The 24,880-nt window shown below is 39.1% G+C and overlaps 1 protein-coding gene across 1 annotated transcript; it reads right to left on the bottom strand.

The window, feature by feature from the left end:
- Nucleotides 1–1,091: 1,091 nt before the first annotated feature.
- Nucleotides 1,092–23,829, bottom strand: LOC139478170 (beta-1,3-galactosyltransferase 1-like). The gene is made up of 3 exons (XM_071260519.1): nucleotides 23,653–23,829; nucleotides 10,541–11,872; nucleotides 1,092–9,679 (listed from the first exon to the last, which is right to left on the bottom strand). The coding sequence occupies exon 2, from the start codon at nucleotides 11,841–11,843 to the stop codon at nucleotides 10,560–10,562; it is 1,284 nt and encodes a 427-aa protein (XP_071116620.1). The 5' UTR covers nucleotides 11,844–11,872; nucleotides 23,653–23,829; the 3' UTR covers nucleotides 1,092–9,679; nucleotides 10,541–10,559.
- Between the last annotated feature and the right edge of the window lie 1,051 nt (nucleotides 23,830–24,880).

Raw genomic sequence — 24,880 nt, 5'->3', positions numbered from 1 at the left:
CACCACAAACGATGTTTGACGCGCTTCTTTCCATGTCGATCCCGTTCACCTTTGACAAACGCTTCTCCGGGTTTTCCCCTTATCCTCCCCGAAAACAGAGGCAACGCCCTCTTGGAGGCGTGCGCCACCGGACACGGAAGTGACGCCCTCTTGGAGGCGTGCGCCTCCGGAAACGGAAGCGACGCCCTCTTGGAGGCGTGCGCCTCCGGAAACGGAAGTGCCACCCTCTTGGAGGCGCACGCCACCGGACACGGAGTTGACGCCCTCTTGGAGGCGCACGCCACCGGAAACGGAAGCGACGCCATCTTGGAGGCACGCGCAGGGTCCCATCACGCACTGCGCAGGTCACGTGACCGGAAACGGATGTGCCGCCATCTTGGTTCCAGAATCCTGAGTGGTTCCAGAATCCTGAGGGGTTCTACACTGATGTGCTTAACTACTAATACAGATTTTAGTTTGAGTCCTATTCAGGATTCAAACACAAACTGCCAGTTTGAGGCACCTAATTGCCAGCACACAAAGTCAGCAATTTGACCCACTCAGCCACCGAGGCTTCCACGAAAATGAAAGTCCGACAACTGGTAGTCCAGATCATGTACTTTGTGTTCCCCTCTGACAAGCCTTGGTGGCTGATGGGGGTTAGATCGCTGACTTTGTGTGCTGGCAATTAGGTGCCTCACTCTGGCAGTGTGGTATGAGAATCCTGGATGGGACTCGAAGAAGAAAGTATGAGAATCTGTACTTTACTATAAACTTGTTCTCCCAAATATAACTAGAGTTAATGTTTATCATAAGTTGTATTGTTTTCACATTCTGTAAACCAGGCAGGTTTAATTGTTATGGGTACAATGTGTGAAACCCATTTCTGGTGTCCCCTGCCGTAATATTGCTGGAACATTGCTAAAAGCAGAGTAAAACCATACTCGCTTACCCACTGTAATGCAGAGACATAGCATTCCAGAGTGATGATATATCTGTCTCTCAATTGTAAGAGTTCATGTAAAATTACTGATAACTTTTATATGTTACTGTCTATAATGCTTGTTTTTGTCATTCGATAAACACAAACAACAGAATGAGTAATAGTCCTTTATTTTGATATAAAACCCTTCAGCTCCCCCTGAAAGTACCTTCAATGAAAGGCTTTTCCTTGACCTGGCTGTGAAGTGTAACCCTCGAGTATTGTACAAGAGTTCTACTTCCTGGAAACTGGAAACATGTTCATCATGCTCCACAACTTGTGTAACAAAAAAAATAACACCATAGCACTGTAACTCATTTGGATATGTAATTAAGAGTTGAGTAAAACAAATAACTGTGATAATCTGCAATATTCAATGTAATATTATGAATCAGTAATGCAAGTCTCAGCCCATGCTAGAGAAGTTAAAAACTACTTTAGGTGATGAAACTGCTTTTTGAGAATGTGCGACTCTACAGTAATGTACTTCAGTAAGCATCTCTTATCTAGTGACCTTGTCCCCTGACATTCTCATGACCTGACATGGCCAAGTGGGTTGAAAGTTCAGGATAAGTAGTTCCATAAGCATGAGTTGTCTTGAATTACTTTTTCTTAAAAAAAAAACAACTTCACTAACTTTGATGACATTATAACACTTGGACCTGTTCATGCTTATGGTGATGATGGATAACATTGCCATGACAAACGCACTTGACAAACTTATCTGGACAAAGACTCTGTAGCTCACTTGAATCTTTCTGGAATATTGGCAATATTGTAAATACGATGGAACTTCTGTCCGGTGAACCAATAATACCACATGAATAACTGACATGTATATAGTTCATATAGTTGCCATGGTGGTCACACAAAATCCTTTTACGGGGTCGATTTAACTGCTGGCCCATTAACCCGTTGTCAGTTAAAATTACAAAGGGCTTAATGGTTAACTCAAAGAAACGGTAGAATGACAACTGGCTGCCATTTTGTAATGTTGTGTAACATTTGCTCATAAATCACCATGGGTGGAGGCAAATGGAAGTTTCAGGGGTGTGGAGTTTTACATTTTTCAGGGCCCCACTTGGTAGCTTGTGACCTCGGTTTCGGACGCTTTGTAGCCTCTACCAGTTAGTTATTGGCCAGTTTGTTTGATGAAGGGTAAGTAACTTTTAAAAGGTACAAGCCCTGCTGACTACACAAAAATTTCTTATGTCTACCCCTGTTTTAGCAATTCTTAAAGATCGATTGACCATTGAAACAAATTCACAAATTGATATCACACACTGAAACATGTATCAATAAATTCAAGGACTATGAGCAAGGGTCATACTGAGATAAGGTAAGTAATGCTTGTACATACATTTCTTCTCAATAAAGGGCCCAAATAAGATCATTTTCGTATTTGAAATAAGACCAAAATTACTAAGATGATGAACTTGTAAGCATAAGCATTTCAATAATACAAAGGTATTTTGGAGGTCCAGACTATTTCTTAAAAGACAATGTCACATGTCAATATCCAGCCAAATTATACAGTTAAGTGTAATCATCAAGTGATGTACGAGAGTTCTGCTTCTCGTTCCAACTCAACAAAAACCCTTTCATACATCATGCTCCACAAATTATGATCTCTCAGACAAATATTACAGTGCCAAGTCACTGCAGCTCACCAGGATATCTAGTCAACTGTTTTAGATGTCAACATATTCAGTATATATAATAAAAAAGTGGTAAGCATTGATATTCAAATATTTTAAGCTTAAAATACTGAGGACCTACAACACTAATGATTTGAACAAAATATGTCATCATAAGAAGAAACCTACAAGCCAATGTTCAGTTAAAGTGCAAAGCTCTTCCCTTGTCACCATTTAAGTAGTCTGTCCCAAGAAAGAATCCCCTCTTTAAAGTGCACTTACCCTTTTCCTCAATGGCCGACACAAAGAATGTTTTGTTCTGACCAGTCCAGAGTTAACTGGTTGTGCAGTTTTGGCCTGCTTGGACTTTAGCTATTTTCTCTACTACCACAAGGCATAGGATGGTGAAACTACAACCTCTCCTAACATTGCTCAAACCATTTCTGTTTGATATATCTTTTTGGAAACTTATATTTCTTTTATGTTGTGCTATGTATTTATGTTTATGACAGAGTACTAACAACAAAATGACAATGATTTGAACAAATTATGATATCATTAGAAGTACCAAGCATGCCTAATAGTAGTCAGTCCCCCAGTTTCACAGGAGAAGATGTTTACAGAGCTGAGAATGCCTTTTTAAGAGGCTGTGGTGAAACATGTAAGGGTTGAATAGAGGTAAAAATTCATACCATTGCAAAATACTGAACAAATCAGCTGATATTCTTGGGGTGGGGTTGGGGAGCCTGGGATCTTATCGAAAAATACTGTCCCCCAAAATTCTTGAAAAAAAATAATTCTGCTTCAGTCTGTTGAAAAAAAGAAAAGATTGCCCGCTAAAAAATTTACATTGTTGCAAAGTGTTTTTCATGCAACAATATTCAGGCTCATAGTTTAAAAAAAAAATAATTTAGTCTTGTAGATGTAGCTGAATAAATATCTAATCTCTATACAAACTCCCAGATATATAAGTTTTTAGCCGGAATAAAGGAAAACAATGAAACTAGAAACAATTTAGTTCAAATAAAACCAATTAGAACTTGGGAATTAGCAATCTAACCTTCCACATTTCCCCTGGGAAACATACAAGATAGCTCCTTAGGAACTTTCAGTCATGTCATGTGACTTTGTTAAACAAGGAGAGTGAGAACACTGCATGCTGTCTTCCATACTGAAAATGACAGTTGAAATAGCCAGTGTAACAGGTTTGAACAAATGTAACTATACACATGGCTTACAACATGTAGTAGAATGTAACTGACTTGGGCTATATCACCACCTTAAACTAAACTACAATTCCTCACATATGTTAAAGGCTAATATTAATAAATTTACTAAATCATGTTTAATACTATGAAATGGAAAATAAATATCCCCATGAACAGGATTGGAATGTTTGATATGAGCTAATATCATGAAGGCACAATGGCTGGATAAAATCATTGCAAAATTCTATTATTCCTCTTTTTACTGATGACTGCACCATAAACCAGCTAAGCCACATTTGACCTGGCACCCTAGACACCAGGTGTTAACCTACACCAGACTCACTCACCAGACATCCATACAACAGAGGACAACTAGAATAACTGCAGGCATATATTGTATTATTATTAGTTATCTGATGAACCTGTCAGTATTGAGTATTCTGGTTTCTCAAAACATATTACAGTTACACACACTACCATTGCAAAACTTAGCAGTAGTATCCATTGTGTAGAGATATAACTCCTCTTGGTTACTAAAATGTACAAACATTTCATGAAAATCCTAAACACCATGAGAGTTCTCTGTTATGAGAGATGAAGATGAGATAATGGGGTACAAGAATGAATGTATAGGGTAATCATGGTAATGTCACCGGGCTGCCTCCCTCCCTCACACAGAGGCCACTTGAATGTACAACACTGGACTGGGTGCTCAGTTACTGGGCTACAAATGTAGACACACTTGCAACTATCAGATTGTCAGTACTGGTAGTTCTGATGCAGCATTCAGGTGTAATACCATGCCTCCATAACACACCAATGCAATTATCATGTATCGGTAATATCATGAATATAACAATAGAAAAAAACAACAAAAATGTTTAATCACAAAGTCTTCACAACAATCTTGGATGTTAGGTTAGTATGAAAAAAACAACCCACTTTGTATTGTGCACATTAACACTGTAACAAACTCAACATATGTCTGCGTACTTGACACATCTCCCTCTGTGGAAACCACAGTCCTGCTGCCACATCCACATATGATCTCCCTTTGTGGCAACAACATTATAATAGGAATATTTAGTTTTGGGATTGAATTAACTAAAGTTTTTTCCTTACTGAGATAGTCAAACTACCATCATCACTACTGACAAGACTAGAACAGAATGAATGCCCTTGACATGGTGGTGGTGGTGGGCAGAACAAACGTACTAGTCTCTACATAACACAATAAATCTGGCACTGGTAACTGCTAACAGAGGTAGGAAAATGTGTTTTTAACACTACATGGGTGTATTATTGCAGGGACTAAACAACACCTGGCAATTTTAGTACTTTTCAACATCCACTTCTAATATATTACAGTTGAATCTAGGAACATTCAACTTAACACACAAACAAGCTCTATGGGATTCACAATTGATTTCCAAACACAATCTTTAGGAGATTGATTCACCATTAATTTCCACCCACACAGACAGAATCTAGTTACCTTCAATATCCACCCACACAGACAGAATCTAGTTACCTTCAATATCCACCCACACAGACAGAATCTAGTTACCTTCAATGTCCACCTACACAGACAGAATCTAGTTACCTTCAATATCCACCCACACAGACAAACTATAGTCACTTTCAATATCCACCCACAAAGACAGACTATAGTCACCTTCAATATCCACCCACACAGACAGACTATAGTCACCTTCAATATCCACCCACACAGACAGACTATAGTCACCTTCGGTATCCACCCACACAGACAGACTCTAGTTACCTTCAATATCCACCCACACAGACAGACTATAGTCACTTTCAATATCCACACACGCAAACAGACTCTAGTTACCTTCAATATCCACCCACACACACAGAATCTAGTTACCTTCAATATCCACCCACAGACAGATTACAGTCACTTTCAATATCCACCCACACAGACAGACTATAGTCACTTTCAATATCCACACACACAAACAGACTCTAGTTACCTTAAATATCCACCCACACAGACAGAATCTAGTTACCTTCAATATCCACCCACACAGACAGATTACAGTCACTTTCAATATCCACCCACACAGACAGACTCTAGTTACCTTAAATATCCACCCACACAGACAGAATCTAGTTACCTTCAATATCCACCCACACAGACAGACTATAGTCACCTTCAATATCCACCCACACAGACTATTGTCACTTTCAATATCCACACACACACACAGACTCTAGTCACCTTCAATATCCACCCACACAGACAGACTATAGTCACCTTCAATATCCACCCACACAGACAGACTATAGTCACTTTCAATATCCACACACACAAACAGACTCTAGTCACCTTCAATATCCACCCACACAGACAGACTATAGTCACCTTCAATATCCACCCACACAGACAGACTATAGTCACCTTCAACATCCACCCACACAGACTCTAGTCACCTTCAACATCCACCCACACAGACAGACTATAGTCACCTTCAATATCCACTCACACAGACAGACTATAGTCACCTTCAATATCCACCCACACAGACAGACTATAGTCACCTTCAATATCCAGTGTTATCCACCCACACAGACAGACTATAGTCACCTTCAATATCCACCCACACAAACAGACTATAGTTACCTTCAGTATCCACACATACAGACTCTACGAGATTCACCTTAATACCTCTACACACAAACTCTAAGAGATTCACCTATAATTTCTACTCATACAAAAATACTCTAGGCGATTCATTTTCATCTTCTTCGCATGCATGGATGCACCAACGCACGCACACAGGCATGCACGCTCACACAAACTCTAGGAGATTCACCTTCGACCCATCCACATCCAACTTAGATGTGCAACCAAACTTTAAACCCAAGCGCCTCCTCATGATCTGCACCTGATATCTAGCCCTACATCTGTATCACTCAAAGTTACAGAGGTGAGATAGGTTTTTGATTACGCAAAAACCAGTACCCTTCCATGATACAACAAGGGCGGTCGAGTAGTTTAGTGGTTGAAGTGTTCGCTCGTCACGCCGAAGACCCGGGTTCAATTCCCCACATGGGTACAATGTATGAATTCCATTTCTGGTGTCCATCGTCGTGATATTGCTGGAATATTGCCAAAAGCTGCGTTTAACCTCACTCACTCACTCACTATAATACAACAAAACAATTGATTAAATTTGACTCCAATATGCTAAATTACAACCTTCAGAATCTGAAATGTTCACCGATCAAAATTCTCACAACCACAGATTTTACAATTAATTCTCATATACCATAATTGCATGTTTATACTGCCATTACCAACCATTGTACCACAATCACCTATCACAGCAAACACATGCCTATTGTACAGCTGTACAGAGAAAAGTCTGCCCAGACACATGGCACTTAGTACTTACACCACAAATGTTTTAAAGTTTTACTGCATACAAATCTCTTGCAGTAAGTCGTGATTAAGAGTGTAACTGATGTCACTGATTAATGTTGATCACCAAAATCATGACACTAAGTCCATGAATGTTGAGTGCAACACACAAAAGCATAAATGTTGTAAATAACCTTTATGACAATATTTTTCTTGTCACCAAATCTGTTGACAAAACATGAACACTAACCAGCTTTAACGAAAAGAACAACTTCATAAGTGTTCAAAACACATAAAATAAATGAGTTGTGTTATTCACCATGTCTGTGGCCAATTCGTGCACTACAGCAACAGGCTGGAGGAACTGCCAAAGACTAAACCATGTGTGTACATGTCTATATACTTTCTAAGGGTTGTAATTGCTTGCCATTGCAGCATTTGACATTGTCACCTAAAACATATCAGTAATTATAATGTAGAGTACAGAAACACCAATAACAGGAGGACGACCTGTCTGTGTACTGCTTCTCATAATCAACATTCCTTATTTACCGGGTACATGTATTTCAGCGAAATAACATTAAGTTGTTTTGAGTTTTTCTATATGTTGCTTAAACTCTGAACTTCACTTACTAAAAAAACGAAACACAAAGTTCACTTAATATGCTTATGTGTATGTTGTATCAGCCCAAATGAAATAGAAGTGAAGACTGTTTGGACATCAGAAGCAAGTGCTAGGTAGCTGTAGGGGTAGGCAAACATGAAGAAACACGATACCTATACTGCACAAGTACCTATCTGTGCCTACTACCTACACAAAGCAACTTTCGTAAGTCTATATTCAACAATGGGAGCTACACTATTGCAGCGCTAAGATCGCTTCATGCAAGTGACCAAAACACTTGGACATTGCTGTCCTACATGTCTCCACTGTCTGTTAATCTACAGGTATTATAACCAAAATAACCAGCCTTCCCATACTATCAATTTGACATTTATCTTTGTCCTTCAGGAACTTGATCAAGCCAGATTAATTTAAATGTTTTATATTTCATTTCAAGAAGTTTTGTTACACAATTTTTGAATGTAACTTGTGAAGTAGCATGGATGAAAGAGTGTGATGATCGTGGACCAGTCTGCCACAGCCACTCACAACTAGCGGGGCCACATATTATTGCCAGTTACACATTCTATTTATTTGAACTTTTTTCAAACCCTTCACTGAATTATTTTTATTTTCATGATCATGTTCACTTGGCCTTAAACATGTTCAAATATGCTTGACTTAATTTGAAACACAATCATGCTTAGCACTGAGAATTGAACAAAATCTAATAATTAGTAACTTCCCACAACATGTGTCTGTTGTATGCCCACAGACTGTGAAATAATTCCTGTACACCCCTTGACTATCTTCAGTATGGAACAATGGCTGGCCAACATAACAATGTTTCCTACAGTAAATGCTGTATGAATACAGAGGATATTTCAGGCAGTATGAGGAATGTCGTAAGTAGAATGCACTAATCATGGCACCACCTTCATGACCGGTGTACCACACAAGCACATGGAGCAGCAATATCCCACACGAGAAATCTCATGGCACTTTATCCCATCCAGACATTTCAAATGCAACATCATTTTTAACAAACAAAAAACATCCATCCAATAGTTTCAAAGAACTAGACAAATATGGGAAATATTAAAAGAAAACTCAAAAACTGCATTTCATACATTGCATTTTCAAACATATACACTTGCATTGGGATATGTGCAATTGGCGTTGTGCTAGAGCAACAACCATATACACAAAATGAGGTTATACATCTGCATGTTCAAATCTAAACTTGTTTCACATATGAACATAACTTTGTATACCTAACAAAATAAATATATACCCTACCACAGGGTTAACTCTTACAATTTTCTGACATGGGCCTTTTATGTGAACATTTCAAATATTCCAAGGGTACACCCACACATGCCCATACCATGCATACAACACAATGTTGAAATGCCCCATTGTATTTAAAAATGTGGGCCTTTTTTCAAATTTAGGGGCTAAAAGCACAAGGCCACATGATAGAATCATCCCTGCTATCATTATGTAATAAATACTGTAAGCAGTTCTTAGTGATTAGATAGTGATGTCAAAACATGTCAGACATTATTCAGTGTGAAAATGTTTCACAAACATATTTTTAAAGATGTTTCTTTAAGTTTAGCTCAACAACTAAATTGCTTAAAACAAACAGTGGTATCAACAAATGATATGTATGGACTTCAACTTTAGTCAGAGACACTACCTCAGCCTTGGCAAATCTGTCTTTATGAAGAATTGATAGAAGCTGGAGATAAACAAAACCAATAATATAATGCAAATACAAATATTGGCTTTGAGTTTTAGAACTGCTGCCACCATCACACAGACTCAACAACAGCATGCCGGGTATAAGGCGAAACACTCTTCCTTCTGCAAAATATCCTGGAACAAAAACAATCATAGAATAAAAACCATTACATGTACAAGTAGTCAGCATGTCTATTACCAGGTAGTCAGTAAGTCCATTACCAGGTAGTCAGTATGTCTATTACCAGGTAGTCAGTATGCCCATTACCAGGTAGTCAGTATGTCCATTACCAGGTAGTTAGCATGTCCATTACCAGGTAGTTAGCATGTCCATTACCAGGTAGTTAGCATGTCCATTACCAGGTAGTCAGTATGTCTATTACCAGGTAAACAGTATGCCCATTACCAGGTAGTCAGTATGTCCATTACCAGGTAGTTAGCATGTCCATTACCAGGTAGTTAGCATGTCCATTACCAGGTAGTTAGCATGTCCATTACCAGGTAGTCAGCATGTCCATTACCAGTTAGTTAGCATGTCCATTACCAGGTAGTTAGCATGTCCATTACCAGGTAGTATGTCCATTACCAGGTAGTTGGCATGTCCATTACCAGGTAGTTAGCATGTCCATTACCAGGTAGTTAGTATGTCCATTACCAGGTAGTAAGAATGTCCATTACCAGGTAGTTAGCATGTCCATTACCAGGTAGTTAGCATGTCCATTACCAGGTAGTTAGCATGTCCATTACCAGGTCGTCAGTATGTATACAATGAACAAATGAGCACAGTAACAAAACATGTTACAAGACAAAGTGTTTGCAAACAATAAATTGAAAAACATGGTTGAAAAGACTGCAACTTGTGTTGAACATGTTGAAAGCCCTAATCATGTTACTAATTTCTTAGAGAGCTGATATATAATAATAAATGTAGAATTCAGATTGCCATATTTGTTAGAATGGTGTTGCAGGGATTAGTGACAGGGAGTTAGTACTTACCCTTGCACTTTATTGTATGTCATGACCATGAGTGAAGATCCCCGGTGTCCCCCTGACATGCCTGTGGGGCCTGCATCATGCCAGCATGCAACATGTGTTGCTGCTCTGGCTGCACACGGTGCACCACCAATACATACAGGTAGTTACATAATCTCAGTCCTTCACTGAACAGAGTAAAACGGAAGCTTGATGTCGGTTTCACGCCCAACGAATTAACCACAATACCTATGTAAGCATCCTCATTAGGAATGGCTTTGATGTACTGACTCTCCACAACAATTTTGTCCACCACATCCTGAGTGAACACATACCCTGTCCCACTGGCATAAGGGGGATAATGGTCTGGAGCATAGTCAGACTTGGCAACTGACCACTTGCTGCTTAGGCTCCGTACCACCTTCCTCTTTTCGAGTTTATGAAAAACATTGCCTACATACAGGTTTTTTTTTATAGTATTACTATGCAGAAGGAAGTTATACATCTGCAGTGTGTTAACAAAACAGTCATCATCTGTCTTTAGTGTGTACTGTGTAGGACATAACTGGCTAACCCAGTTCAGTCCATGAAGTACCTTCAATGTCAAATTGCGATATGAATCTACATATGTTCCCCTGAGAATGTCCTGGAAGTTGTCAGCCTCTTCTTCTACTGCAGAATCAATGTAAGAGAGGGATGTCTGGCCGATCAGAAACACACACTGCCATGCCCCCTTCTGATGTCTGGTTGCTGATGCATTACACCACGTCTGGCGAATCTGACTCCTCTGGTCCAAGTGATCTGGTGATGATGTGATGATGATTGTCAATAGTGATGTGTTCCTGTGACACTGTGGACGGGTACTGAACACATCGTAGTAGTTTGATGAATTCCACAACACTTTTCTGTGAGAGTTACTACCTGTATGGAAATGAAGAGTATTTTCATTCCCACCACCTTCTTCCATATTATGTAGTCTATAGTTTCCTGAGGATTTGGACTGAAATTTCACTCTATGATTGTTATGAGTATTTTTCTGAGGAATCTCTAGTGGCAGATGAGCCTGAGTCTGAGCCTGAGCCTGGCTAGAGGCAGTCATCTTCAAATGTCTGTCCACATAGGTAAGAAGAAACGTGTACAGCAGAATAAAGGCAAGCACAATGATTATAACTGTGTAAACACTGGCCTGCAAAATAACCCGTGCAGACAGGCGACGAGGCTTCATTGCATTCAAAACAACCACTTGGATGAGGACTTGTGAGCTGGACCTCTCATCCACCTTCCTCACAAAGTTATGGTACCACTCTCGCGCCCCTTCCAGTACCATGCTGGCAACATCTAGGGCTGAGCTAGTATCTGAAATAACATAATAGTAATCTTTTAACATCATCTGGTCAGCAGAACAGAAATAATGCATCTATATCATGGCAGCCTGCACTAGGAATTCCAGTGATTGATAGTATGAGCAACAATATTTGTTGCCACACGTTGACAACCAGATCCCCATTTAATTCACTCTCACAACATGCCTGTTTGTTGTCATTATTTGTAATGGTTTAACAAACAATAGAAAACAGGAAAATAAGGAGGAACAAGCATTCCAAGTTTCAGCTGCAATGGCCCAGTAACATCATATTCATATAAGATATCTAAACATCATTCCAAATGGGCAAAATTGGTTTAACAGTGTTAACAAGCCATCTTACGAGATGTCAAATACCAATTTAGTCTTGCTCTAACTGCCAGCAGTTGTTACAGAAAATGATATTTTACTTTGCTATAGCCCCTCAGACTCCTTGCCACTCTACCTCACCAACTTACTTACAATATGTACAAAGTTCAAACATGTTGTAAACTATTAAACCAAAGTTTTTGATGGGCATTTATATTAGAAGTTGGGAGAACATGAATGAACATGACACTTCAGACCATGACCAGACATTACAGTGATTGACATCATGAGCATCAATCTATGCAGTTGGGATACAGTGATTAGCACCAACCAAGTTAGTGACCATGACCACCTGAAGACCAATTTTATTTCGTAAACTGAAATAAGGTCTAAATGTGATTATCCCTGGCTTCCGGCGGAAGTCACAAGCCTTTCAAAGTCACGTGAGAAAAAACGAGATCTCGTCCTTGATTCTCTGGCTTCCGAAGACGCAAGACGTGGAAAATTTGCGTGCTCGTCTTGTGTTTTTTCATCGTGAGCAATCTTCGATGGTGTTTCGTCAGTCTTGCTCTTTTGTGACTTTTCTTCTTGGCTTACTCTTTTCTTCGGTTTTTTAACCGTCATGAGACCGGATCATTCTTCGGCTTCGGATGGCGAGGATGGAATTCCTGTTAGCCAAAAGCATGGACGCCATGTGCTTGTCAGCCATGAGGCACCCACAACCGCTGGAACCAGCCACGAGGCAAACAATAACCAGAGCCATGAGGCAGTTGGTGACAATGGCAGTCCTAAGGATATTGATTTGGAGAATCGAAGCAGGAAACGAAATAGGAAGGACTGGAAAGGCTTCACAATTCCAAAACGGGACCAAGCCATTTCGCGCCATCGTCATCGCAAAAGAAATGACAGTAGCACTAGTAGTTCTCATTCCGATAGCTCGTCTTCCAGCTCAAGTAGTGACACTAGTTCATCAGAATCGTCAGTTTCGGAAGATTGTGGCTACAACGATCGTACTGTTAGTACTGATAATCACCGGTATAAGCGTTTCAAGCCCACGGATGATAGGGCTGAACAAGAACTTTCTAACGAACTGCTAGATTATGCACATGAGCATTTTAACCACTACATTAAAGATGAAGTTATCACCAAGAATATATTAGAGGGCTGTCCGACCCCAAAAGGATTTGTGCCACTAGAGCTTGATGAAGAATGGTCAGATATGTTGGAAGAAAAAAGATTTACTGCGGCTAAATCTGTTGAAGCAGGGTTGGGAAAAATCCAATCAAGACTACTCAATGTGATGGGACCACTCGGTCAAGTGTGGCAGACCGTGGATAAAATCAGGGATAAAGGTGGTGAAGAGATTGATGTGAACGCCTTTTTGATTTTAGTTGAAAAGACTGTTTGTTTGTTAGGGCAAGCTAACGTTGCCACTACTTTCTATAGAAGACTGAACATTCTAACAAAGCTGATGAAAAGTCAGAAGAAAGCCCAGAAATTTCTCTCAAAGAATGAGAAAAAGTTCAGTGACAAGAAGGCCTTGTTTGGCAAAGGTTTTTACAAGAAATTGTCAAAGCTGTCCAAGGACAGAAAGAAGAGATTGGACATAGAGAGACAGTTTTCAGACTACAAAAACAAGAGCCACTATGGCTTCAAGAGCTCTACTAGAGGGTTTAGCAGAGGAAACAATCGACCCTTTCACAGAGGGCCCTCATCAAGTTACCAGGGTTACAGAGGTGGGGGCCGGTACAGTACCAACTCTTTCCAGAAGGTGCGATTCACCAACTCGACTAGAAAGCGAGACGGCGGTGGCAGAGGCAGAGAGTTTTCCAGAGGAAGGTATGTATGTTTCACAATATCAAAAGGGAAACACACTGCACAGTCAGTTACAGGACCTAGACTTTCATGTCATTCAGGCAGATCCCAAACTAGGGGGGGGATTAAAACACTTCATAAAAAATTGGCAAAAGTTGACAAAGGATCATTACATTCTAAACATTGTTCAAGGGTACAGAATAGAATTCAATCAAATTCCTCAGCAAAAATCAGAACCAACAGAACTAAAGATGCAAAAATCAGAAATGGACATAATGTCTGCAGAGGTAACAAAAATGTTAGAGAAAGGGGCAGTGCAGTGGGTTTCTCCAGTAAGAAACCAATTCGTGAGCACAGTGTTTGTGACCCCAAAGAAAACAGGGGGTCACAGACCAGTGTTCAATGCAAAGAAACTAAACTGTTGTGTTGCTTACCAACACTTCCAAATGGAAGGAATAGTGACGCTGACAGAACTAGTAAACAAACAGGACTATATGATCAAAATAGATCTCAAAGATGCCTATTTTTGTGTCCCAGTGTGCAACGAGCACAAGAAATACCTAAGGTTCCGCTGGCAAAACAAACTTCACGAGTTTCAGTGCCTACCCTTCGGACTTGCTTCAGCACCGAGGGTATTCACAAAGCTTTTGAAACCAGTGATTTCTTTCTTACGCAGAATAGGAATCCGAGCCCAAATTTATCTAGACGACTTGATTTTGGCCAATCCCCAGAAAGATGCTTTGATGATAGACAGGGATTCGACCCTAGAAATTCTAGAGAAACTAGGTTTCGTGGTGAATTGGAAGAAGTCAGTCCTAGAACCATGTCAGATAATAGAGTACTTGGGTTTCACTGTCAACTCGATAGACATGACGTTGGCACTGCCACAGGACAAAGTGACTGGCATTCTTCGACAGTGCGAAATGATGTTGACTCGTTCCAACACCAACTGTACGAAACTAGCGACATTGATAGGCAAACTAACTGCCTCAATGATGGCGGTGCTACCAGCACCACTACACTATCGACATTTACAAATGTTGAGAACGAACGCTCTCCTACCAAAACAAAACTACGAGACAAAAGTGACTTTGACAGTAGAGTCCAAACAGGAACTGAGATGGTGGATACATCATCTCGCCGATTGGAACGGCAAATCTTTTCTCTCGACAGGGCCAGATGTAGTCATAACTACAGATGCCTCGAAATTGGGGTGGGGAGCAGTGTATGGGAAAGTTCGGACAGGTGGAGTGTGGAGTCTCTCCGAGAGAAAACACCACATCAATGTTCTGGAGCTTATGGCTGCTTGGTTATCCATTCAGACATTTGCCAAGAGCAGAACAGATGTACACATCCATCTAAGGATGGACAACCGATCAGCAGTGGCATACCTCAACAAGAAAGGGGGAACGAAGTCCAGGGACTTGTTGACGGTAGCCCAAATGATCTGGGATTTCTGCCTCGAGAGAAAGGACATAATATCGGCCGAATACCTTCCAGGGAAGGACAATGTGGAGGCAGATTTGGAGTCGAGACACCACTCAGACTCCAGCAACTGGAAACTGAAAACAGTTTATTTCAAGCAAATAAACAAAATTTGGGGACCAATAAATGTGGATCTGTTTGCCGACAGACTGAACAGACAGGTGGACAGGTATGTCAGCTGGCGGCCAGATCCGACAGCATGGCAGACGGACGCCTTCCTAATGGAATGGAAGGACATGAAACCGTATGCATTTCCCCCATTCAGATTAATAGGCCGATGCCTAATGAAGGTAAAAAAGGAGAAATCAGAACTCATACTAATAGCTCCCACATGGCAAAGCCAACCGTGGTTCCCTATTCTGATGAGCTTGTTAACAGAGGAGCCAATCCTCCTTCCTCCAGACCCACAGATGTTGTCGTCTCCAGCAGGGGAGACCCACCCCCTGATGGAACAAGGGTCTCTTACCCTTGCAGCTTGGAGAATCTCGGGAGTTGTAACCAGCCAGAAGGCATTTCTGAACCGGCTTCCGAGTTACTCTCCAAATCCAGGCGCCCAGGCACCAGGAACTCTTACAACAGCTCCTGGCAGAAATGGCGTAGTTGGTGCATGGGGCGGGAAATTGATCCACTTCAAGCCTCTGTGGCAAATGTGATCAACTTTCTCACTCATCTGTATGAATCAGGCTATTCTTACAGCACAATCAATGCAATAAGATCGGCTATTTCAGCTGTTCACCCCCATGTGCAGGGAGAACCAGTAGGTCAAACGAAGGAAATTAAGAACACGATGAGAGCAATATTCAATGAAAGGCCTCCCCAGCCTAAGTATACCGAAACTTGGGACGTTGACACAGTGACAGAGTACATCAAAAGTTTAGGCCCAAACAGTGACTTACCTGATAAGATTCTTACACAAAAGGCGGCGATGTTGTTAGCACTGACGAACGCAAGTAGGGCTTCTGAGTTGCACAAATTAGATCCTAACAATGTTTCAGATTTTGGAGACCACATCGAATTTGTTATTACTAGATTGACAAAAACACGGAAAGTGGGGTCTTGTCCAAGCAAAGTGACCGTTTATTCATCTGACATACCTGAACTTGACCCCACATCAGCAATTAGAGCTTACCTACACAGAACTAAGTGCTGGAGAGTATCTTCAGAGCAGGAACATCAATTGTTCTTGGGATGTTCCAAGCCACATAGACCAGTTGTCACATCAACTGTTTCTAATTGGTTGAAACAGCTGATGAAACAGGCAGGGATTGATACCAAGAAATTCCAAGCTCATTCAACAAGATCAGCGGCTACTTCCAAAGCCAGAAACTTTGGGATGTCAGATGTGCAGACTGGTCAAAAGCTAAAACCTTTCATAGATATTATGAAAAAGGCATTCAAAAAACCACCAATGAGAAATTTGCAAACATTGTTCTAAACTAAATGAATCAGATGATATTACAATTTAAAACTGTTAGGATACAGAATTATTAGGGATCAGAACTTTAAACAATCACATTTAGACCTTATTTCAGTTTACGAAATAAAATTGGGAATTTTATAAGCGTGCGGAGCACGCGCAATGAAATTGTAATTTTATGAGTCAACTGAAATAAGGTCTAAATCCCTCCCTCTCCACCCTAGTGATTACACATTATGTACTTGAATGAGTCAACTTACATCTTTAGTGAAAGATTTTGAGCTGGATCAGATTATCAAATGATTAATGGTGGAGTCTCAATTTATATGTGAAGAGCTTATTTAGTGAAACCACAAACTCATGAGTGTTTTTTGTTTGCAGTTAGAAGAGTTTGCAGACTATGGACAAAGAAGGATCCACTTAGTGTGTTGTTGCAGTTCTAGTTGGATTGGTTCTATGAAGTGGGATCATAGTACCTGTGTGTTTGGACCACTGATGTGTTCAAGACTTGGTTTACTAGTTGACTTTGTTGTCTTCATATTCTGGTGCAGACTATGAAGAAAGAAGGATCCACTTCATGTGCTGTTGCAGTTCTAGTTGGATTGGACCACTGATGTGTTCAAGACTTGGTTTACTAGTTGACGTTGTTGTCTTCGTATTCTGGTGCTGAAACTGATACTTGGGCACCTGTGAGAAAGGGCACAGTGACTTTCCAAGACGTTCGGTTTTGTTGACTCGGCAGGTACTGTACCAGTACCTATTTCCTGTTGAGTAAACTGTTATCACACTTAATATTCTTGTCTTTTCTTCTTCGCTCAGAGAATCAAGGACGAGATCTCGTTTTTTCTCACGTGACTTTGAAAGGCTTGTGACTTCCGCCGGAAGCCAGGGATAATCACATTTAGACCTTATTTCAGTTTACTCATAAAATTACAATTTCATTGCGCGTGCTCCGCACGCTTATAAAATTCCCAATTCTAACCTGGTCCTTTTATGGAGGGACCAGATATGAAGTTGAAACATGGTGAGTATACACATAAAATAATGTTCTTAGATATTAATCATCCAAATATATTCCAAAGTATAGGTGCAAGATGGAAATTAATCACTTCAAAGTTTAGTGTGCTTTTATTCTTGAGGTACATAATGTCATAGACTGTGTAAAGCATCATGTTACTAGCATGAGTCTCATTAAGGGTGCTATGCTAGCTTTAATTTTGTTCATGACACATCAATACTGATCAAATCATTAGATTAAAAACCTGTGCAAAATTGTGCAGATGTCATGATCATGTGTGCATATATATGCCTGAATAATGACACATATGTTGTTAATTCCATTTACAATTCTGAAAAATATGTGTACAGGAGAAATTTACTGTACATTGTCAGCTAATCAAGCTCAAATTTCTCACAATTCTCTCGTTTGAACATGTTAAATGTTTATTTTTTTATGTTTCCATTTCTTTCAATGTGATTCGATAATTGGTATAATTATCAATAACTGCACCTAATTTTGTCTTATTAATTTGATAAAAAACACTTGCAGAAACATTTTTTTGTTACATGATTTGTTTCTTTGTTGTTAACACTGCACTCAGCAATATTCTATCTATATTGAAGGCTATCTGTGTCTAATCAAGTCTGGACCATACAATCCAGTGATTGATAATGATAATGACAATGACAATGATTGACAATCATCATCATCGATCCATGCGGTTGGGATACAATGTGACGTATCAACTAAGTCAGCGAGCCTGACCACCCAAGCCCATTGACTTCTTATGACAAACATTGGGTTGCTAAAGGCCTATCCTAATTCGGAATTTCATGGATCCATGCTACATGCAGAAATAAATATGAAGTCCATTGACAGGCGTACAAGTGCCCCTAGGTAGTGAGTTGTACGAGGGACATGTTTCATTTCTATGTTACGTCCTCTACTGATGATACATCAAATACTTCCTAATAAATAGATGACATAACAAGGGCTACTGGCAGTCCCAGCTAATTTCATGGATGTGAAATCTCCGCGGAAACATGGAAAATCACGTTTTTTAAAACAGTAGTCTTAGGAAAAATCATCTTCCGCATAAAAATGTAGTCAAAGATTTAAAAGAAATACTCCGAAAAATATTATCGTGGTTCAGGACAACCATTGCAGATTGTCCTGTTTTTTATCAGAGCTTTCAGCATCATATATGCCTTTATCATTATTCATGACACAATACTATTATTGTTGGATCATAGGTTTTCGGACATCATGAGTTTTCTATCACGAATATTTGCACTGTAACATTGGGTGTGGCGTCACACAGATATTGTAAGTACTCTGATGACCGCTTCTTTTTAAGATAAAGTTGTCTTTTAGCCTATAAGTAAATGAGATGTTTTACAGTTGTTCATGTGATTAGTTCGAAAACTATGAATGTTTCTTCAGAGTCTGAAAACCAATAACACGGGGATATATGTTTTATTAATGTTTGCAATGTTGTTTTGTTTTTTTCAACAAAAGGTAAGTTAGTACAAGGTAAGTTTTTTTTCAATCTGCTTCAACATGGGGAAAGGGTCAGACATTGCAAATGACGCACATTTTCCTGATATCGGAAAAGTGAAGGTTGAGTGAGAATTGCGCTCACGCGGCACTGGATCTATCTCTGGCTATAAAATTTTACGCAGAGGTGGGGAATATTAAATTTCCCATTGGATGGTGTAAATTTAACTGCAATTATTAAACCGGTTTAAAAAAAAAGACACTTCTAAGTATTGTCTGAGATTTTATTCCGCGTTGAAAAACAGTAAAATTCTGCGCTTTTTATCGTACACCGATAAAAGTACTGTGCGACGATTTTTTTTATTTAGAATCTTTACGGAAACTGTGAGCGAACAAAATACTGGCTAATATCAGAACGACATAACTACATACCAAATTGAGTTATATGCGTATGTATAATGACATACATTCAATGCCAAAAATAGCATGCCGTAAATGACGAAAACAGAATTTTCTCTATGGCGTCAAAAGACGACAGAGAGGTTACACACATACAAAAAAAAGGGGGCATAACTCTGCTATGCTTAGCACTAATTTATTGTAACTCAGGTCACTTGGTGAGAATTAGCTGTGGGTAAGGATAATATATTTTCGTGGCGTTTTGTTCACGAGGAACCAAACTATTCCAACAGAAATATCGATAAAGAAACTGTTTACGTTTAGTTATAAAATAAACCCTGGCTGGTTTTATGTCTTTGAATGTTGGAGAAAGACGACACTGGTATTTTTTTATTAATATATCTCCCTTAATTTTCGCTCATGGTATGGACAAATCGTGATGTGTAAAACTGAATTTGACGCTTTTTCGACACAACATAAAATGACTGCTTTCACCAAGTAAATAATGTCTTGAATATGTAAACAATTTGATAGTTTATCATGTATCTTAATTGGACAAGACACGTACCTGTTTGGCATCATTGTACGTAATGAAATACCCAAAAGAATATTTCAAAATAACCAAAATTATATTCAATATTGGACATATATTTGTTCATTACTATGTTATTATTTCTCTTCATCTCGTCTCAGAATTATACAATAAAAGGTGTAAAGAAAGCTCTATTGGTATAGAATTATCAGGATAATCATATAAGGTTGACTCAACAAGGTACCTGGCATAGATTTTATTTTTATACATTTCACAATTCCAGGAGAAATAAAGTAAACAGTTTAATATCCTGTGATCACAATATTGAAAAAACCCATTGAATATATAATGCAAAACGAGAGGAATAATTCGTAAATTGTTCGTGACTAACACTAACACTGTTCTGTGTATCATACGACATAAAAACATTTCCAAGACCAAGACAATTCTTTCAGAAATGTGTGCATATATTTTAACGAAAAATATTATCCATTTTGTTAAAGTAATATATTCAGTTTTAGTTATTATAAAATATTGAAACGGCTATTCATAGACATTGGTTAAATTAACTTATAATATTGACTATTACACATCCCAAGAAATATGTATGTGCTGCAGTTATATTTACACTTCATCTTGTAACACTTGTCCAACAGAAAGAAATATACACTAAAAAGCTATCAATTCTTATGTACATTGAACATTGACAAATGTCCAAAGTGAAATTAATTGCGTGAAAAAATGTGTAAAAGAAATTCAAAATCTAAATCATAACTCAAACTGTAAACAGCATGATAAAATGATCGTGTACACTCTCATTCAAGGACCTTCACCTCAAAAAAATACCAAATATGCACAACAATGTTGATGTATGACATCACTACCTGTGACCGACTTTTACAAAATGGCGCGTTCACTGTCAACAGTACGCTGGATTTTACGAGGGAACTTTCGTTGATTCAGGGATCATATATACATAAATGTGACATGTAAGTAATCAGAAACATTCTGACAATCTATGTATTGTTATTTGTTGTTATAATTTTCATTGAAACAAACTGAAATAGTCAGAAATTCTGTTAAATACTTTGTGGTGCGTGATTTTGCGTCAGTCATGGCGTCACACAGGACGGTAACTTTGACAATTTCTGTTGAAAATATCAAATCATTGCAATGTATCTATTTTAAATTCCCTAATTCTTCCTACGATTCTCTTCCCATGCATATTCTTAAAATATTGAGCCAATATCTTGCACGAATAGACCAATGGATAGTTCAAAATAGGAGAAAATGCTACACTGTGTAAAATCTTTATTTTGCTTTGTTTACATTTCAAACAAGTGCAGTTTTTCGAGCACAGCGTTGGTTTTCACACCTAACTTATTTTGCTTGATTTCATCCAGCCACTTTGTATTGGTGACAAAGACCGTTGTTCATTTGATTCTAAGATGTATGAGGAATTCAAGGATGTGTGTATCACAGATAAGTTTGAAATATATGTGATGTTACAGGTGTCTCATAACCGGTGTACCTGAAATGTTATTTTGTAAACACTATCAAATATGGCGGAAAGTTCACTTTGGCGTTCGTCTTTGTGTATTTTCCAAAACATTCTAAACGATTCTAGGGTTATTGGAGACGTTTATGAATGATCATTGGTGATTTCATAAAAGACAGATACGCCTGATCACTAATATGCTTTTTTTTAAATTCATTTCTCCGAGTAAATATCCGAAATTTAGATCTCAAAACATGCTGTAAATAACGCTGTGAGGGGTGATTTAGTAATGTGTAAAAAATGGGAACATTTACAATGTGCCTAATTTTCAGAGGTCATTTTCAGTACTTTCGCTTGGCCTAAAATGCCAGTGGATGATATCACAGAACAGGGAATTTCCCACCTTATTCAAAACTGTGAAGTGTATTTGTGTGGGTGGTGTATTTTGAATTTAATTCGACTTCAAAGTGAGGGTTGTAGAGGAGGGACATATATATGTCCCTTGTGGCATCCTACACAGGTTGAAATGACATTTTGACAAATTTAAAATTATTTCTCACTTTTGCACATGTATATTTTAATGAAACTACTGATGTTGTGGAAAAAAACAAAACAAACATTGTTATGATTCATGTAACATTAACATTTAGCACAAACGACACATGCTTCGCGGCAATCCGATCGTGACATTCGTTTCACGTGCAGAAAATGAATGCTGACAAGTGATGCATTGCAATCGTCAGAGCAGACTTTTCCGCCACATGCTTCGCGGAAATCAGATCGTGACATTCGTTTCACGTGCAGAAAATGAATGCTGACACGCGGTGCATTGCAATCGTCAGTGCAGGCTTTTCGTTCGTTGGAGAAAGACATACTTTACGGCCGTTGACCAATATTCGTGGTCTTTATAGGAACTAGTTATCGTTGGACCAATATCCGTGGTCTTGGTATAAAATAGATGGGACAATATTCGTGGCCCTTAGAAACGTAAAGTGTGTACTTGCTTTTACAGTTAATTATTCATTCCTGCATTCGTGGTCATGGACCTTGCATAGTGTCTTTATTTTTCATTAAGAAGAGAGTCACGTTTAGTTCCCCACACGTCATACAAAGAGAATCACATTTGGTCCCCCACATGTCATATAAAGAGAATCACGTATAGTTCCCCATTATGTCATAGAAAGAGAATCATGTTTAGTTCCCCATTAATCGTATAATTTCCAGTGGAGTAGAAAAGACGAAAGGTAGACACTTGAACATCGTCGCCTTCCACTGCGCAACAACTGATGTCAGAAAACTGCATAGAAACAGTTAAAACAGCTAACCATACCCTTATTCACAGCTAACCCTATGGATCATAAAGATTGTTTGATTGACCCCCATCTGAAAGGGGGATACCTAACCCGAATAACCATTGCGGGTGCTTGAAATTCATCGGCGCAGGATAGAGTTAGGATAGCCTACCCTGACTCTAAAGGTCAAAGTGGCAGGCAAGACTCATGAAGTGTAAGCCATAGCTAATTAGAGACGTAGGTTGCGCCCGGGGAAAACGCAATCTTGAAAGTAGGCTAGGGGCCTATAGGTTCAAAGACAGTCTAAACCTGGACTTATGCTACGACAGTCACAATTTGTCAGGTGGGCTTTTAGTTATGAAATGCTGTCATTGAGGAATTGTGTTTTTCAACGTTTTTTTAAATTTACTTCAAATTAAGAGCAATGGAATGTGAACAAACCATAGTCCATATGATAACACAAGAGAAGAACTTCGGAGTTCACAGAAACACATATGATATTTGCAAACCACAAACGTGACCTACTTACACTGTCGTTACTCCAAATCGTCACTGGTCATTTCGGGGCGTGTTGGTATGAACTTCGTCTGGCTGTGAATAACTCTCGCGTTATCCACAGCCAGTAAAAGGAATCCACATTTTGTTTTACAGCATCCAACTATGACCACATAACAATACGCCACATAAACATCCAGTCACCTTTACACCAATCCCACAATTCCGTGTGGAGGTGTGTGTCGAGGTCAAGGACGATTGAGGTCAAACGAGAATGTAAAATCCGATGCTGGTCGCAGCTGGTTATTATTATCCGTTAATGAAAAAAAACGGTTAGGAATTACGAAGGATTATAGCTGAATATGGGATTTATTACGTCATCCAAGTATATTGGATATTATCCGAATTAGCTTATATATACATATTATCCCCCATTTACGTAATAACACTTTACAGCGTTAGAAATTGGCATTAGTCCTGTATACCTATCCTGAGGACTTGTAGAAATTTGCCTGTTTCAAGGGTTTTACTATATGTTATCATTGTAAGGACTAGTCGACTAAAACACATTAGTTTTTATCGCTGTTCTATGGGTGGACAAAAACGGATTAGGCATATTCCGTAGCAAAATATGCATGACTCGGGCCTATACTTGTTTGCGTCATGATGGAGTTACGTTACAAGCATGATATAAGGTCTATTAGTCGGACCAACTGAAACATCCCTTTTCTGACACGTGATGCGACGATGCTGGCCAGTGCTCATATGACAGCTAGGCATTTTGGCGCAGACGAAATCCTTGGTTCAGTAGTCCACATCCTCGGTTATTCATATAGTCCGATGTCCGGTTTACTTTTACCACCATAGAATGGATATATACACCGTGTCACAGGGCCACGGATAGCCATACTATACTGACTGTACTGATTACATTAAAAAAAATTATGTATGGCTATCCGTGGCCCTGTGCACCGTGTAGTTGTGGGTGATGTTTATTTACTGCTTTGGGCCGAGGGATGGCCTAAGGGACTGGTAACTCGTGACCCCTCCCTCATTTTAAAATTTAAGTAATAGTAATAGCACTGAGAATGAAATTCACTTTTTTTTACGGTGGCCCATAAGTGACATTGAGTCTGTTTTTCCATATTTTGATATTTCACTTACTTTTGTCGTTACCTTTTGCAAATTAACACGATTTGTCTTAAAAATATGTGATAAATCATGTGTAAAGAAGATATTGAATCGCTGAAAAGTGAAATGAA

This window comes from Haliotis cracherodii, unplaced genomic scaffold (genome assembly GCF_022045235.1).
Source record: "Haliotis cracherodii isolate W230 unplaced genomic scaffold, xgHalCrac1.p SCAF_4, whole genome shotgun sequence".
Taxonomy (NCBI): Eukaryota; Metazoa; Mollusca; class Gastropoda; order Lepetellida; family Haliotidae; genus Haliotis; species Haliotis cracherodii.
The sequence above is the reverse complement of the archived record's forward strand: the minus strand, read 5'-3'. Positions and strand labels throughout refer to the sequence as shown.